General features: G+C 43.2%; 1 protein-coding gene across 1 annotated transcript in view; it reads right to left on the reverse strand.

Moving 5' to 3' along the window:
- Nucleotides 1–17139, reverse strand: part of DDHD1 (DDHD domain containing 1) — a gene marked incomplete in the record, with an annotated part of 92031 nt that overhangs the window by 34222 nt on the left and 40670 nt on the right. Inside the window, 3 exon segments of the mRNA XM_077466655.1 lie at nt 1106–1178; nt 1320–1588; nt 16828–16934. Of these exon segments, the coding sequence (XP_077322781.1) occupies nt 1106–1178; nt 1320–1588; nt 16828–16934 (449 nt within the window).

Genomic DNA, 17139 nt, shown 5'->3' on the forward strand with positions numbered 1-17139 from the left:
CAGGCCCGACTATTTGATTTTTTGCTGCCTGCCACAAACCCTGCCTGCATCTGACTACTTTGTTTTCTCTACCTTCCATGATAACTACCCACACCTGACCACTTTGTTTGCTGCCTGCCATGAACCCTGCCCAGGCCCGACTATTTTATGGTTTGCTGCCTGCCACAACCCCTCCCCAGACCTGACCACTGCATCTGACTACTTTGTTTTCTACCTGCCACAAGCCCAGCCCGCACCTGCCCCCTTTGTTTGCTGCCTGCCCGCACGTGACTACTTTGTTTGCTGCCTGCCACAAGCCCAGCCCGCACCTGCCCCCTTTGTTTGCTGCCTGCCCGCACGTGACTACTTTGTTTGCTGCCTGCCACAAGCCCTGCCGGCACCTGACCCCTTTGTTTGCTGCCTACCACAAGCCCGGTCTGCATCCGACTACTTTATGGTTTGCTGCCTGCCATGACCCCTGCCCAGGCCCGACTATTTTAATTGTTTGCTGTCTGCCACAATCCCTCCCCAGACCTGACAACTGTTGGCCTGCCACGACCCCTGCCCAGGCCCGACTATTTTATTGCTTGCTACCTGACCACTGTTTGCTGCCTGCATCTGACTACTTTGTTTTCTACCTGCCACAAGCCCAGACCACACCTGACCCCTTTGTGTGCTGCCTGCCACTACTCCTGCCCACACTTTACTACTTTATTGTTTGCTGCCTGCCACAAGCCCTGCCTGCACCTGACCCCTTTGTTTGCTGCCTGGCCATGACCCCTGCCTGGACACAACTATTCTCTTGCCTACCACATCGTGAAAAGCCTCTGCACTATGACCCTTCTGTCCCAGAAACCCCTTGGTGAGGTGATCCTGAGGGCCATAAGTTGGTGCCAATTTGCAGCCTAGAGAAAACCAGGGACCCCCAACGATTTCCAGACCATATTTCCCATCAGCAACTCTGGTGAGAAACAAATCAAGCACAGGCTTCAAGCCCTGGGGGAGGGGGCCCACCTTGTCCCGAAATAGAACGCAGATTAAATCCTGTGTGTGTGTGAGGACCGGAGATGGTGATCATCTACAGATGGCGAGATAACGGATGTTTATGCTGCATGACTCTACTAACCTTAAATTTTAAGGCAGGAGTCGTCGACATGGAATTCTTCAGTCCCTGCAATCGATCTTCCAGTTCTTTTAATCTGTACAAATAGACAAAAAAATGGAAGGAAAAGGAAACGTTTTGGTAATCTAGGAAATGGACAGTGAAAGCCGATCGGCCTCCATCTCTCTAGACAAAAAGGTCTTCTAGGAGTCACATGACCTCCTCCATGTCCACTGACCTTTGTTTAGTCAAGAGGAGTTCTCTGAGCAGATGCTGCTCCTCGTAACTGATCCAATGCTCCTCCGTCTCCTCCTCCTCGTGCTCGTGCTGCTCCAGCTGCTCATAGAGGTGCACCGGATTCCAGCCCGTCATGATGTCATACGTGATCACACAACCCAGCGAGTGCGACACGATGGACACTTTCCCGCCCTTTTCCTCGAACTCCGGGTTCCGGGAGCAGAACAGGCTGTAGAGACGGTTCAGTTCTTGCTGGAGACCTTTCACCAACTGTCAACACAGAACAAAACCCAATGAGTTCACCTTTCATCTCCGGGCAACTGTCAGTTCTCTGTGCAGCCAGGACAAGGAATACTGACCAAGAGAGGAAAGGGCGCCACCATCTGAGTGAATATTTACCCCAATATGTGTGCATGTTGTAAAAGATGAGGTTACGCCGAGTAAATCAATACCTAACATGTCACGCTTTAAAATTGTGCACAGCCGTGGAATGGTGACAAACTACGGTACTTAAAAATCTCCATAGGCAACGCTTCAAACGCCTTTATAGGTTACCCATTTAGAGTTACAGAGGAAGTCTAGTGCTAGAATTATTGCTATTGCGCTAACCATTGCGGTGTGAACAGTGCGAGCTCGGAGGGATATGGGCACTTTATTATTATTATTTTTTATTTAACACTGTCCCTTTAATTTTTTTTAATCACTTATTACAAGGAATGTAAATGTCTCTTGTAATAGAAATAAGAGATGACGGGTCCTCTTTATGGGGATCTCATATAATAGAAATAAGAGATGACAGGTCCTCTTTATGGAGATCATGTAATAGAAATAAGAGATGACAGGTCCTCTTTATGTAGATCTCATGTAATAGAAATAAGAGATGACGGGTCCTCTTTATGGAGATCATGTAATAGAAATAAGAGATGACAGGTCCTCTTTATGGAGATCATGTAATAGAAATAAGAGATGACGGGTCCTCTTTATGGAGATCTCATGTAATAGAAATAAGAGATGACGGGTCCTCTTTATGGAGATCATGTAATAAAAAATAAGAGATGACGGGTCCTCTTTATGGAGATCATGTAATAGAAATAAGAGATGACGGGTCCTCTTTATGGAGATCTCATGTAATAGAAATAAGAGATGACAGGTCCTCTTTATGGAGATCTCATGTAATAGAAATAAGAGATGACAGGTCCTCTTTATGGAGATCTCATGTAATAGAAATTAGAGATGACGGGTCCTCTTTATGGAGATCTCATGTAATAGAAATAAGAGATGACAGGTCCTCTTTATGGAGATCTCATGTAATAGAAATTAGAGATGACGGGTCCTCTTTATGGAGATCATGTAATAGAAATAAGAGATGACAGGTCCTCTTTATGGGGATCATGTAATAGAAATAAGAGATGACGGGTCCTCTTTATGGAGATCATGTAATAGAAATAAGAGATGACAGGTCCTCTTTATGGAGATCATGTAATAGAAATAAGAGATGACGGGTCCTCTTTATGGAGATCTCATGTAATATAAATAAGAGATGACAGGTCCTCTTTATGGAGATCATGTAATAGAAATAAGAGATGACAGGTCCTCTTTATGGAGATCATGTAATAGAAATAAGAGATGACGGGTCCTCTTTATGGAGATCATGTAATAGAAATAAGAGATGACAGGTCCTCTTTATGGAGATCATGTAATAGAAATAAGAGATGACGGTTCCTCTTTATGGGGATCTCATGTAATAGAAATAAGAGATGACGGGTCCTCTTTATGGAGATCATGTAATAGAAATAAGAGATGACAGGTCCTCTTTATGGAGATCATGTAATAGAAATAAGAGATGACAGGTCCTCTTTATGGAGATCATTTAATAGAAATAAGAGATGACAGGTCCTCTTTATGGAGATCTCATGTAATAGAAATAAGAGATGACGGGTCCTCTTTATGGATCTCATGTAATAGAAATAAGAGATGACAGGTCCTCTTTATGGAGATCTCATGTAATAGAAATAAGAGATGACGGGTCCTCTTTATGGTGATCATGTAATAGAAATAAGAGATGACAGGTCCTCTTTATGGATCTCATGTAATAGAAATAAGAGATGACGGGTCCTCTTTATGGAGATCATGTAATAGAAATAAGAGATGACGGGTCCTCTTTATGGATCTCATGTAATAGAAATAAGAGATGACGGGTCTTCTTTATGGGGATCATGTAATAGAAATAAGAGATGACAGGTCCTCTTTATGTAGATCTCATGTAATAGAAATAAGAGATGACGGGTCCTCTTTATGGAGATCATGTAATAGAAATAAGAGATGACAGGTCCTCTTTATGGAGATCATGTAATAGAAATAAGAGATGACGGGTCCTCTTTATGGAGATCTCATGTAATAGAAATAAGAGATGACGGGTCCTCTTTATGGAGATCATGTAATAAAAAATAAGAGATGACGGGTCCTCTTTATGGAGATCATGTAATAGAAATAAGAGATGACGGGTCCTCTTTATGGAGATCATGTAATAGAAATAAGAGATGACAGGTCCTCTTTATGGAGATCATGTAATAGAAATAAGAGATGACGGGTCCTCTTTATGGAGATCTCATGTAATATAAATAAGAGATGACAGGTCCTCTTTATGGAGATCATGTAATAGAAATAAGAGATGACGGGTCCTCTTTATGGGGATCTCATGTAATAGAAATAAGAGATGACGGGTCCTCTTTATGGAGATCATGTAATAGAAATAAGAGATGACAGGTCCTCTTTATGGAGATCATGTAATAGAAATAAGAGATGACGGGTCCTCTTTATGGAGATCATGTAATAGAAATAAGAGATGACAGGTCCTCTTTATGGAGATCATGTAATAGAAATAAGAGATGACAGGTCCTCTTTATGGAGATCATTTAATAGAAATAAGAGATGACAGGTCCTCTTTATGGAGATCTCATGTAATAGAAATAAGAGATGACGGGTCCTCTTTATGGATCTCATGTAATAGAAATAAGAGATGACAGGTCCTCTTTATGGAGATCTCATGTAATAGAAATAAGAGATGACGGGTCCTCTTTATGGAGATCATGTAATAGAAATAAGAGATGACGGGTCCTCTTTATGGATCTCATGTAATAGAAATAAGAGATGACGGGTCCTCTTTATGGAGATCATGTAATAGAAATAAGAGATGACGGGTCCTCTTTATGGATCTCATGTAATAGAAATAAGAGATGACGGGTCTTCTTTATGGGGATCTCATATAATAGAAATAAGAGATGACAGGTCCTCTTTATGGAGATCATGTAATAGAAATAAGAGATGACAGGTCCTCTTTATGTAGATCTCATGTAATAGAAATAAGAGATGACGGGTCCTCTTTATGGAGATCATGTAATAGAAATAAGAGATGACAGGTCCTCTTTATGGAGATCATGTAATAGAAATAAGAGATGACGGGTCCTCTTTATGGAGATCTCATGTAATAGAAATAAGAGATGACGGGTCCTCTTTATGGAGATCATGTAATAAAAAATAAGAGATGACGGGTCCTCTTTATGGAGATCATGTAATAGAAATAAGAGATGACGGGTCCTCTTTATGGAGATCTCATGTAATAGAAATAAGAGATGACAGGTCCTCTTTATGGAGATCTCATGTAATAGAAATAAGAGATGACAGGTCCTCTTTATGGAGATCTCATGTAATAGAAATTAGAGATGACGGGTCCTCTTTATGGAGATCTCATGTAATAGAAATAAGAGATGACAGGTCCTCTTTATGGAGATCTCATGTAATAGAAATTAGAGATGACAGGTCCTCTTTATGGAGATCATGTAATAGAAATAAGAGATGACGGGTCCTCTTTATGGAGATCTCATGTAATAGAAATAAGAGATGACGGGTCCTCTTTATGGGGATCTCATGTAATAGAAATAAGAGATGACGGGTCCTCTTTATGGAGATCATGTAATAGAAATAAGAGATGACAGGTCCTCTTTATGGAGATCATGTAATATAAATAAGAGATGACAGGTCCTCTTTATGGGGATCTCATGTAATAGAAATAAGAGATGACAGGTCCTCTTTATGGAGATCTCATGTAATAGAAATAAGAGATGACAGGTCCTCTTTATGGAGATCTCATGTAATAGAAATAAGAGATGACGGGTCCTCTTTATGGAGATCATGTAATAGAAATAAGAGATGACAGGTCCTCTTTATGGGGATCTCATGTAATAGAAATAAGAGATGACAGGTCCTCTTTATGGAGATCTCATGTAATAGAAATAAGAGATGACAGGTCCTCTTTATGGAGATCATGTAATAGAAATAAGAGATGACAGGTCCTCTTTATGGAGATCATGTAATAGAAATAAGAGATGACAGGTCCTCTTTATGGAGATCATGTAATAGAAACAAGAGATGACAGGTCCTCTTTATGGAGATCATGTAATAGAAATAAGAGATGACGGGTCCTCTTTATGGAGATCATGTAATAGAAATAAGAGATGACGGGTCCTCTTTATGGAGATCATGTAATAGAAATAAGAGATGACAGGTCCTCTTTATGGGGATCTCATGTAATAGAAATAAGAGATGACGGGTCCTCTTTATGGAGATCATGTAATAGAAATAAGAGATGACGGGTCCTCTTTATGGGGATCTCATGTAATAGAAATAAGAGATGACAGGTCCTCTTTATGGAGATCTCATGTAATAGAAATAAGAGATGACAGGTCCTCTTTATGGAGATCTCATGTAATAGAAATAAGAGATGACAGGTCCTCTTTATGGAGATCATGTAATAGAAATAAGAGATGACAGGTCCTCTTTATGGAGATCATGTAATAGAAATAAGAGATGACGGGTCCTCTTTATGGAGATCATGTAATAGAAATAAGAGATGACGGGTCCTCTTTATGGAGATCATGTAATAGAAATAAGAGATGACGGGTCCTCTTTATGGAGATCATGTAATAGAAATAAGAGATGACAGGTCCTCTTTATGGGGATCATGTAATAGAAATAAGAGATGACGGGTCCTCTTTATGGAGATCATGTAATAGAAATAAGAGATGACAGGTCCTCTTTATGGAGATCTCATGTAATAGAAATAAGAGATGACGGGTCCTCTTTATAGAGATCATGTAATATAAATAAGAGATGACGGGTCCTCTTTATGGAGATCATGTAATAGAAATAAGAGATGACAGGTCCTCTTTATGGGGATCATGTAATAGAAATAAGAGATGACGGGTCCTCTTTATGGAGATCATGTAATAGAAATAAGAGATGACAGGTCCTCTTTATGGAGATCATGTAATAGAAATAAGAGATGACGGGTCCTCTTTATGGAGATCTCATGTAATATAAATAAGAGATGACAGGTCCTCTTTATGGAGATCATGTAATAGAAATAAGAGATGACAGGTCCTCTTTATGGAGATCATGTAATAGAAATAAGAGATGACGGGTCCTCTTTATGGAGATCATGTAATAGAAATAAGAGATGACAGGTCCTCTTTATGGAGATCATGTAATAGAAATAAGAGATGACGGGTCCTCTTTATGGGGATCTCATGTAATAGAAATAAGAGATGACGGGTCCTCTTTATGGAGATCATGTAATAGAAATAAGAGATGACAGGTCCTCTTTATGGAGATCATGTAATAGAAATAAGAGATGACAGGTCCTCTTTATGGAGATCATTTAATAGAAATAAGAGATGACAGGTCCTCTTTATGGAGATCTCATGTAATAGAAATAAGAGATGACGGGTCCTCTTTATGGATCTCATGTAATAGAAATAAGAGATGACAGGTCCTCTTTATGGAGATCTCATGTAATAGAAATAAGAGATGACGGGTCCTCTTTATGGTGATCATGTAATAGAAATAAGAGATGACAGGTCCTCTTTATGGATCTCATGTAATAGAAATAAGAGATGACGGGTCCTCTTTATGGAGATCATGTAATAGAAATAAGAGATGACGGGTCCTCTTTATGGATCTCATGTAATAGAAATAAGAGATGACGGGTCTTCTTTATGGGGATCTCATATAATAGAAATAAGAGATGACAGGTCCTCTTTATGGAGATCATGTAATAGAAATAAGAGATGACAGGTCCTCTTTATGTAGATCTCATGTAATAGAAATAAGAGATGACGGGTCCTCTTTATGGAGATCATGTAATAGAAATAAGAGATGACAGGTCCTCTTTATGGAGATCATGTAATAGAAATAAGAGATGACGGGTCCTCTTTATGGAGATCTCATGTAATAGAAATAAGAGATGACGGGTCCTCTTTATGGAGATCATGTAATAAAAAATAAGAGATGACGGGTCCTCTTTATGGAGATCATGTAATAGAAATAAGAGATGACGGGTCCTCTTTATGGAGATCTCATGTAATAGAAATAAGAGATGACAGGTCCTCTTTATGGAGATCTCATGTAATAGAAATTAGAGATGACAGGTCCTCTTTATGGGGATCTCATGTAATAGAAATAAGAGATGACAGGTCCTCTTTATGGAGATCATGTAATAGAAATAAGAGATGACGGGTCCTCTTTATGGAGATCTCATGTAATAGAAATAAGAGATGACGGGTCCTCTTTATGGAGATCATGTAATAGAAATAAGAGATGACGGGTCCTCTTTATGGGGATCTCATGTAATAGAAATAAGAGATGACAGGTCCTCTTTATGGAGATCTCATGTAATAGAAATAAGAGATGACAGGTCCTCTTTATGGAGATCTCATGTAATAGAAATTAGAGATGACGGGTCCTCTTTATGGAGATCTCATGTAATAGAAATAAGAGATGACAGGTCCTCTTTATGGAGATCTCATGTAATAGAAATTAGAGATGACAGGTCCTCTTTATGGAGATCATGTAATAGAAATAAGAGATGACGGGTCCTCTTTATGGAGATCTCATGTAATAGAAATAAGAGATGACGGGTCCTCTTTATGGGGATCTCATGTAATAGAAATAAGAGATGACGGGTCCTCTTTATGGAGATCATGTAATAGAAATAAGAGATGACAGGTCCTCTTTATGGAGATCATGTAATATAAATAAGAGATGACAGGTCCTCTTTATGGGGATCTCATGTAATAGAAATAAGAGATGACAGGTCCTCTTTATGGAGATCTCATGTAATAGAAATAAGAGATGACAGGTCCTCTTTATGGAGATCTCATGTAATAGAAATAAGAGATGACGGGTCCTCTTTATGGAGATCATGTAATAGAAATAAGAGATGACAGGTCCTCTTTATGGGGATCTCATGTAATAGAAATAAGAGATGACAGGTCCTCTTTATGGAGATCTCATGTAATAGAAATAAGAGATGACAGGTCCTCTTTATGGAGATCATGTAATAGAAATAAGAGATGACAGGTCCTCTTTATGGAGATCATGTAATAGAAATAAGAGATGACAGGTCCTCTTTATGGAGATCATGTAATAGAAATAAGAGATGACAGGTCCTCTTTATGGAGATCATGTAATAGAAATAAGAGATGACGGGTCCTCTTTATGGAGATCATGTAATAGAAATAAGAGATGACGGGTCCTCTTTATGGAGATCATGTAATAGAAATAAGAGATGACAGGTCCTCTTTATGGGGATCTCATGTAATAGAAATAAGAGATGACGGGTCCTCTTTATGGAGATCATGTAATAGAAATAAGAGATGACGGGTCCTCTTTATGGGGATCTCATGTAATAGAAATAAGAGATGACAGGTCCTCTTTATGGAGATCTCATGTAATAGAAATAAGAGATGACAGGTCCTCTTTATGGAGATCATGTAATAGAAATAAGAGATGACAGGTCCTCTTTATGGAGATCATGTAATAGAAATAAGAGATGACAGGTCCTCTTTATGGAGATCATGTAATAGAAATAAGAGATGACGGGTCCTCTTTATGGAGATCATGTAATAGAAATAAGAGATGACGGGTCCTCTTTATGGAGATCATGTAATAGAAATAAGAGATGACAGGTCCTCTTTATGGGGATCATGTAATAGAAATAAGAGATGACGGGTCCTCTTTATGGAGATCATGTAATAGAAATAAGAGATGACAGGTCCTCTTTATGGAGATCTCATGTAATAGAAATAAGAGATGACGGGTCCTCTTTATAGAGATCATGTAATATAAATAAGAGACGACGGGTCCTCTTTATGGAGATCATGTAATAGAAATAAGAGACGACAGGTCCTCTTTATGGGGATCATGTAATAGAAATAAGAGATGACGGGTCCTCTTTATGGAGATCATGTAATAGAAATAAGAGATGACAGGTCCTCTTTATGGAGATCATGTAATAGAAATAAGAGATGACGGGTCCTCTTTATGGAGATCTCATGTAATATAAATAAGAGATGACAGGTCCTCTTTATGGAGATCATGTAATAGAAATAAGAGATGACAGGTCCTCTTTATGGAGATCATGTAATAGAAATAAGAGATGACGGGTCCTCTTTATGGAGATCATGTAATAGAAATAAGAGATGACAGGTCCTCTTTATGGAGATCATGTAATAGAAATAAGAGATGACGGGTCCTCTTTATGGGGATCTCATGTAATAGAAATAAGAGATGACGGGTCCTCTTTATGGAGATCATGTAATAGAAATAAGAGATGACAGGTCCTCTTTATGGAGATCATGTAATAGAAATAAGAGATGACAGGTCCTCTTTATGGAGATCATTTAATAGAAATAAGAGATGACAGGTCCTCTTTATGGAGATCTCATGTAATAGAAATAAGAGATGACGGGTCCTCTTTATGGATCTCATGTAATAGAAATAAGAGATGACAGGTCCTCTTTATGGAGATCTCATGTAATAGAAATAAGAGATGACGGGTCCTCTTTATGGAGATCATGTAATAGAAATAAGAGATGACAGGTCCTCTTTATGGATCTCATGTAATAGAAATAAGAGATGACGGGTCCTCTTTATGGAGATCATGTAATAGAAATAAGAGATGACAGGTCCTCTTTATGGATCTCATGTAATAGAAATAAGAGATGACGGGTCCTCTTTATGGAGATCTCATGTAATAGAAATAAGAGATGACAGGTCCTCTTTATGGAGATCATGTAATAGAAATAAGAGATGACAGGTCCTCTTTATGGAGATCATGTAATAGAAATAAGAGATGACAGGTCCTCTTTATGGAGATCATGTAATAGAAATAAGAGATGACGGGTCCTCTTTATGGAGATCATGTAATAGAAATAAGAGATGACGGGTCCTCTTTATGGAGATCATGTAATAGAAATAAGAGATGACAGGTCCTCTTTATGGGGATCTCATGTAATAGAAATAAGAGATGACGGGTCCTCTTTATGGAGATCATGTAATAGAAATAAGAGATGACGGGTCCTCTTTATGGGGATCTCATGTAATAGAAATAAGAGATGACAGGTCCTCTTTATGGAGATCTCATGTAATAGAAATAAGAGATGACAGGTCCTCTTTATGGAGATCATGTAATAGAAATAAGAGATGACAGGTCCTCTTTATGGAGATCATGTAATAGAAATAAGAGATGACAGGTCCTCTTTATGGAGATCATGTAATAGAAATAAGAGATGACGGGTCCTCTTTATGGAGATCATGTAATAGAAATAAGAGATGACGGGTCCTCTTTATGGAGATCATGTAATAGAAATAAGAGATGACAGGTCCTCTTTATGGGGATCATGTAATAGAAATAAGAGATGACGGGTCCTCTTTATGGAGATCATGTAATAGAAATAAGAGATGACAGGTCCTCTTTATGGAGATCTCATGTAATAGAAATAAGAGATGACGGGTCCTCTTTATAGAGATCATGTAATATAAATAAGAGACGACGGGTCCTCTTTATGGAGATCATGTAATAGAAATAAGAGACGACAGGTCCTCTTTATGGGGATCATGTAATAGAAATAAGAGATGACGGGTCCTCTTTATGGAGATCATGTAATAGAAATAAGAGATGACAGGTCCTCTTTATGGAGATCATGTAATAGAAATAAGAGATGACGGGTCCTCTTTATGGAGATCTCATGTAATATAAATAAGAGATGACAGGTCCTCTTTATGGAGATCATGTAATAGAAATAAGAGATGACAGGTCCTCTTTATGGAGATCATGTAATAGAAATAAGAGATGACGGGTCCTCTTTATGGAGATCATGTAATAGAAATAAGAGATGACAGGTCCTCTTTATGGATCTCATGTAATAGAAATAAGAGATGACGGGTCCTCTTTATGGAGATCTCATGTAATAGAAATAAGAGATGACGGGTCCTCTTTATGGAGATCATGTAATAGAAATAAGAGATGACAGGTCCTCTTTATGGATCTCATGTAATAGAAATAAGAGATGACGGGTCCTCTTTATGGAGATCTCATGTAATAGAAATAAGAGATGACGGGTCCTCTTTATGGATCTCATGTAATAGAAATAAGAGATGACGGGTCTTCTTTATGGAGATCTCATGTAATAGAAATAAGAGATGACAGGTCCTCTTTATGGAGATCATTTAATAGAAATAAGAGATGACAGGTCCTCTTTATGGAGATCTCATGTAATAGAAATAAGAGATGACGGGTCCTCTTTATGGAGATCATGTAATAGAAATAAGAGATGACAGGTCCTCTTTATGGAGATCTCATGTAATAGAAATAAGAGATGACGGGTCCTCTTTATGGATCTCATGTAATAGAAATAAGAGATGACAGGTCCTCTTTATGGAGATCTCATGTAATAGAAATAAGAGATGACGGGTCCTCTTTATGGAGATCATGTAATAGAAATAAGAGATGACGGGTCCTCTTTATGGAGATCATGTAATAGAAATAAGAGATGACGGGTCCTCTTTATGGAGATCATGTAATAGAAATAAGAGATGACAGGTCCTCTTTATGGGGATCTCATGTAATAGAAATAAGAGATGACGGGTCCTCTTTATGGAGATCATGTAATAGAAATAAGAGATGACAGGTCCTCTTTATGGAGATCATGTAATAGAAATAAGAGATGACAGGTCCTCTTTATGGAGATCTCATGTAATAGAAATAAGAGATGACGGGTCCTCTTTATGGAGATCATGTAATAGAAATAAGAGATGACAGGTCCTCTTTATGGAGATCATGTAATAGAAATAAGAGATGACAGGTCCTCTTTATGGAGATCATGTAATAGAAATAAGAGATGACAGGTCCTCTTTATGGAGATCATGTAATAGAAATAAGAGATGACGGGTCCTCTTTATGGAGATCATGTAATAGAAATAAGAGATGACAGGTCCTCTTTATGGAGATCATGTAATAGAAATAAGAGATGACAGGTCCTCTTTATGGAGATCATGTAATAGAAATAAGAGATGACAGGTCCTCTTTATGGAGATCATGTAATAGAAATAAGAGATGACAGGTCCTCTTTATGGAGATCATGTAATAGAAATAAGAGATGACAGGTCCTCTTTATGGGGATCTCATGTAATAGAAATAAGAGATGACGGGTCCTCTTTATGGAGATCTCATGTAATAGAAATAAGAGATGACAGGTCCTCTTTATGGAGATCCCATGTAATAGAAATAAGAGATGGACAGGTCCTCTTTATGGAGATCTCATGTAATAGAAATAAGAGATGACAGGTCCTCTTTATGGATCTCATGTAATAGAAATAAGAGATGACAGGTCCTCTTTATGGAGATATCCGGAGTATAAAATACCCCAAATCTCTTTACTTTTAAAAGAAAATTATCAAAAAAAATTGACAGTCTGGACAGGAAGTGATGTCATGACGTCACACCGGTCCTCCAAGCTCATAGAGGTGATCAGAGTATCTAGTCCTATGAGAGCGGCCGGCCGCACCTTCAGATCATTTCTCAGGTGAACTCAATGGTAAGCCCGAGAACCACCAGCGAGCGACGGTGGGGAAAAGTGGTGCAGCTAGCTATAAATTACAGAGCTATACTTCTGCTTCACTAGGGGCTCTCTGTAAGGAAGCAGTGGTCTCTCTGTAGAGCTTCAATACCCCCCCTCCTGATTCAAAGCCACAGCTTTCCAATCAACTGGAAGCATGAACTTTGCCGATTGCAGAGCTATAGGTCTAACTCAGCTGGGCGGGCGCTGGACCTCTGAAGAGAGACCACTGCTTCAAACACACAACAGACCTTTACCTCTGCAACCAGCAAAGTTCATGCTTCCAGGTGATTGGAGATCCCGGACTATGAAGTGGGGGGGAGGGGATGATGAAGCTCTGCAGACACGGCTTCCTCACAGAGAGCCCCTAGAGAAGGAGGCTTATATAGTTCTGTATTTATAGATCATGCACCCCGCTGATTGGAGATCTCTGGCTCTGACGTGGGGGGGGGGGGTTTGGGGTGCCAGACGTCTGCAGGGAGACCACTGCTTCCTTACAAAAAGCCCCTAGTGAAGGAGGCTTATACCTCTACACTTATAGATCATGGACCCTGCCGACTGGAGATCTGTGGCTCTGACTGGGGGGGGGGGGGGGGGCAGACCTCTGCAGGGAGACCTCTGCTTACAGAAAGCCCCTAGTGAAGCAGGCTCCTAGCTCTGCACTTATAGCTCTTCCGTACAGAGAGCCGGGCTCCTCCTGTGTAACATGCTGGCAGGGGACAGGCTTTCAGGGAGGAACCTAAAAACATCATTCAGGCCAAGTTGTGGTCGGAGTTTGCAGGAACGAGAATAATCCAGCACCCCTCCCCCTCCACACAGGTGACACAAACAAGTGAACAAAGTGTGCGGGGACACGGCGACTCGGCGCGGTTCCCGTGTTCTGGCAGCGGATCGCTGAGCGCTGAATAATTGATGAGCGACACGACTGAGCTGGCGACACGGATAGCCGCTAATAGGGAGGCGCATTGTTTGTGTCTAACAGGCGGAACAAGAGCAAACATCAGTGACACCGACTATTATCCCCGCCATGTACTAATGTCAGGGCGCTGAGAGAGCCGGACTAAGGGGGGAGGGGAATTCACCAATACCTCCGTACACCCCCAGGAGGAGGAGGATTAGAGATCTATGGAGGGAGGGGGAGGGGAAACAAGAAATACTAACAAGTCAAAAAGACAGAAAAGGAAAGAAAGAGAAAAAAGTAAAGTGAAGTGAAGTGAAGTGGAGTGAAGTGAAAGTGAAGTCTGGAATTCTGCACTTCTTATAAAGTGACACAATGTAATAAAGTGGAAGCTGAAGTTTAATCCGCTTATATTTCACCCCCCCCCCCCCCCCCCCCATTAACATGATAATGATATGTGCAAACAGTCACGGCGCGCAGCTCGCACATGCACAGCGGGTGCTCGGCTGTGAAGCCACAGGCGGTTACAATGCCGGCGCCGCCAGTCTGTCCTCGGAGATCTTCATTCATCCCCAGGGAGAGCTGTGCCGAGTGCTGGACATGAGGAAAGGGATGGAGGGTACACTCTGATCATCTATTCCTGCTCCTCCCTCTGGTACTGGAGCTCCTCCCCCACCTATACACTGGAGCTCCTCCCCCACCTGTACACTGGAGCTCCTCCCCCACCTATACACTGGAGCTCCTCCCCCACCTATACACTGGAGCTCCTCCCCCACCTATACACTGGAGCTCCTCCCCCACCTGTACACTGGAGCTCCTCCCCCACCTGTACACTGGAGCTCCTCCCCCACCTATACACTGGAGCTCCTCCCCCACCTGTACACTGGAGCTCCTCCCCCACCTGTACACTGGAGCTCCTCCCCCACCTGTACACTGGAGCTCCTCCCCCACCTGTACACTGGAGCTCCTCCCCCACCTGTACACTGGAGCTTCTCCCCCACCTGTACACTGGAGCTCCCCTCCCACGCTCTTCCCCCACCTGTACACTGGAGCTCTTCCCCCACCTGTACACTGGAGCTCCCCTCCCACCGGTACACTGGAGCTCCCCTCCCACCGGTACTGGAGCTCCCCTCCCACCGGTACACTGGAGCTCCTCCCCCACCGGTACACTGGAGCTCCTCCCCCACCGGTACACTGGAGCTCCTCCCCCCACCGGTACACTGGAGCTCCTCCCCCACCGGTACACTGGAGCTCCCCCCACCGGTACACTGGAGCTCCCCCCCCACCGGTACACTGGAGCTCCTCCCCCCACCTGTACACTGGAGCTCCTCCCCCCACCTGTACACTGGAGCTCCCCTCTCACCGGTACTGGAGCTCCCCTCTCACCGGTACTGGAGCTCCTCCCCCACCTGTACACTGGAGCTCCCCCCCACCTGTACACTGGAGCTCCCCCCCACCTGTACACTGGAGCTCCCCCCCACCTGTACACTGGAGCTCCTCTCCCACCTGTACACTGGAGCTCCCCCCCACCTGTACACAGCTCCAGTACAGGAACCCGAGAAGGAGAGAGACCATTTTCATCCAAATGCTGCATCAGAGAGGAGATCGGCAAGTTGTCTTCTGGCACACGGGCCACGGGTGACACGGGCCACGGGTGACACGGGCCACACGGGACGGCGGGCGACACGGGAAGGCGGGCGACACGGGCCACGGGAAGGCGGGCGACACGGGCCACGGGAAGGCGGGCGACACGGGCCACGGGAAGGCGGGCGACACGGGCCGGCGGGCGACACGGGCCGGCGGGAAGGCGGGCGACACGGGCCGGCGGGCGACACGGGCCGGCGGGACGGCGGGCGACACGGGCCGGCGGGCGACACGGGACGGCGGGACGGCGGGCGACACGGGACGGCGGGCGACACGGGCCACGGGACGGCGGGCGACACGGGCCACGGGACGGCGGGCGACACGGGCCACGGGACGGCGGGCGACACGGGCCACGGGACGGCGGGCGACACGGGCCACGGGACGGCGGGCGACACGGGCCACGGGCGACACGGGCCACGGGACGGCGGGCGACACGGGACGGCGGGCGACACGGGCCACGGGACGGCGGGCGACACGGGCCACGGGACGGCGGGCCACGGGACGGCGGGTGACTCCTGTGAGGAATGCAGACACAGCTGTGGTGTAAGCAGTCAGGAATTCTCTGATGCCCTCTGTTCACACGCTTCATCTCTGGCAGAGGACAGACGGAAGAACGGACGGCGGAGTGATATTCAGCTAACAGGGATTCTGTAGTCGGGAACTACAGAGTCGGCATCGGAAAATGCGGCTGACTGACTGATTACTCTGGGCCCGTGGCTGCACTTCCCATGGGAGTTGCCACATCCATGACAAATAGTCCCACTAGAAATTAGAGAAAAAAAAAAGAAACCTCACATTTTGGCAGCAAAAAAGCCCTGGGGTATGCATGCATGTGTATATATATATATATATCCCCGCATGCCTCAGGAGGAGTGCCTGTCCCGCAGCCAATGGGACGGACAAGCTGACATTTCCTGAATAAAATCTGGAAGATCCCGCCAAACATACGCTCTATGAGCAGCCTCTCCCGCTCCCCATGACTGCGTGGTATGGGTGCGGCGATTTCCTCTTACCTCGTCTCGGTACAGCGGGCTGGTGTAGTACATGATGTCCATGGCGCTGCTGTTCAGCATGTCCCGTATACCGCGCACCTTGTCCGGGGTGATGGAGTCTACGGTGTCTGAGGGAGCGGCCAATGAGAAAAAGAGGTTGAAAAAAGTGCAACAAAATGTTACCAATAAATCTAAAAATGTATTAAGGAGGTGAGGAGATCAGGGGGGGGGGGGGATAGAAGAGGGATACACAAAGTGGAAGAGGTAAGGAGATTAGGGGGGGGGAACAGAAGAGGGATACACAGACGAAAGGGGGGGGGGGTGATAGAAGAG

The sequence above is a fragment of the Lithobates pipiens genome, unplaced genomic scaffold (genome assembly GCF_037356315.1).
Source record: "Lithobates pipiens isolate NorthernLeopardFrog02 unplaced genomic scaffold, aLitPip1_a1.2 Scaffold_37, whole genome shotgun sequence".
NCBI lineage: Eukaryota > Metazoa > Chordata > Amphibia > Anura > Ranidae > Lithobates > Lithobates pipiens.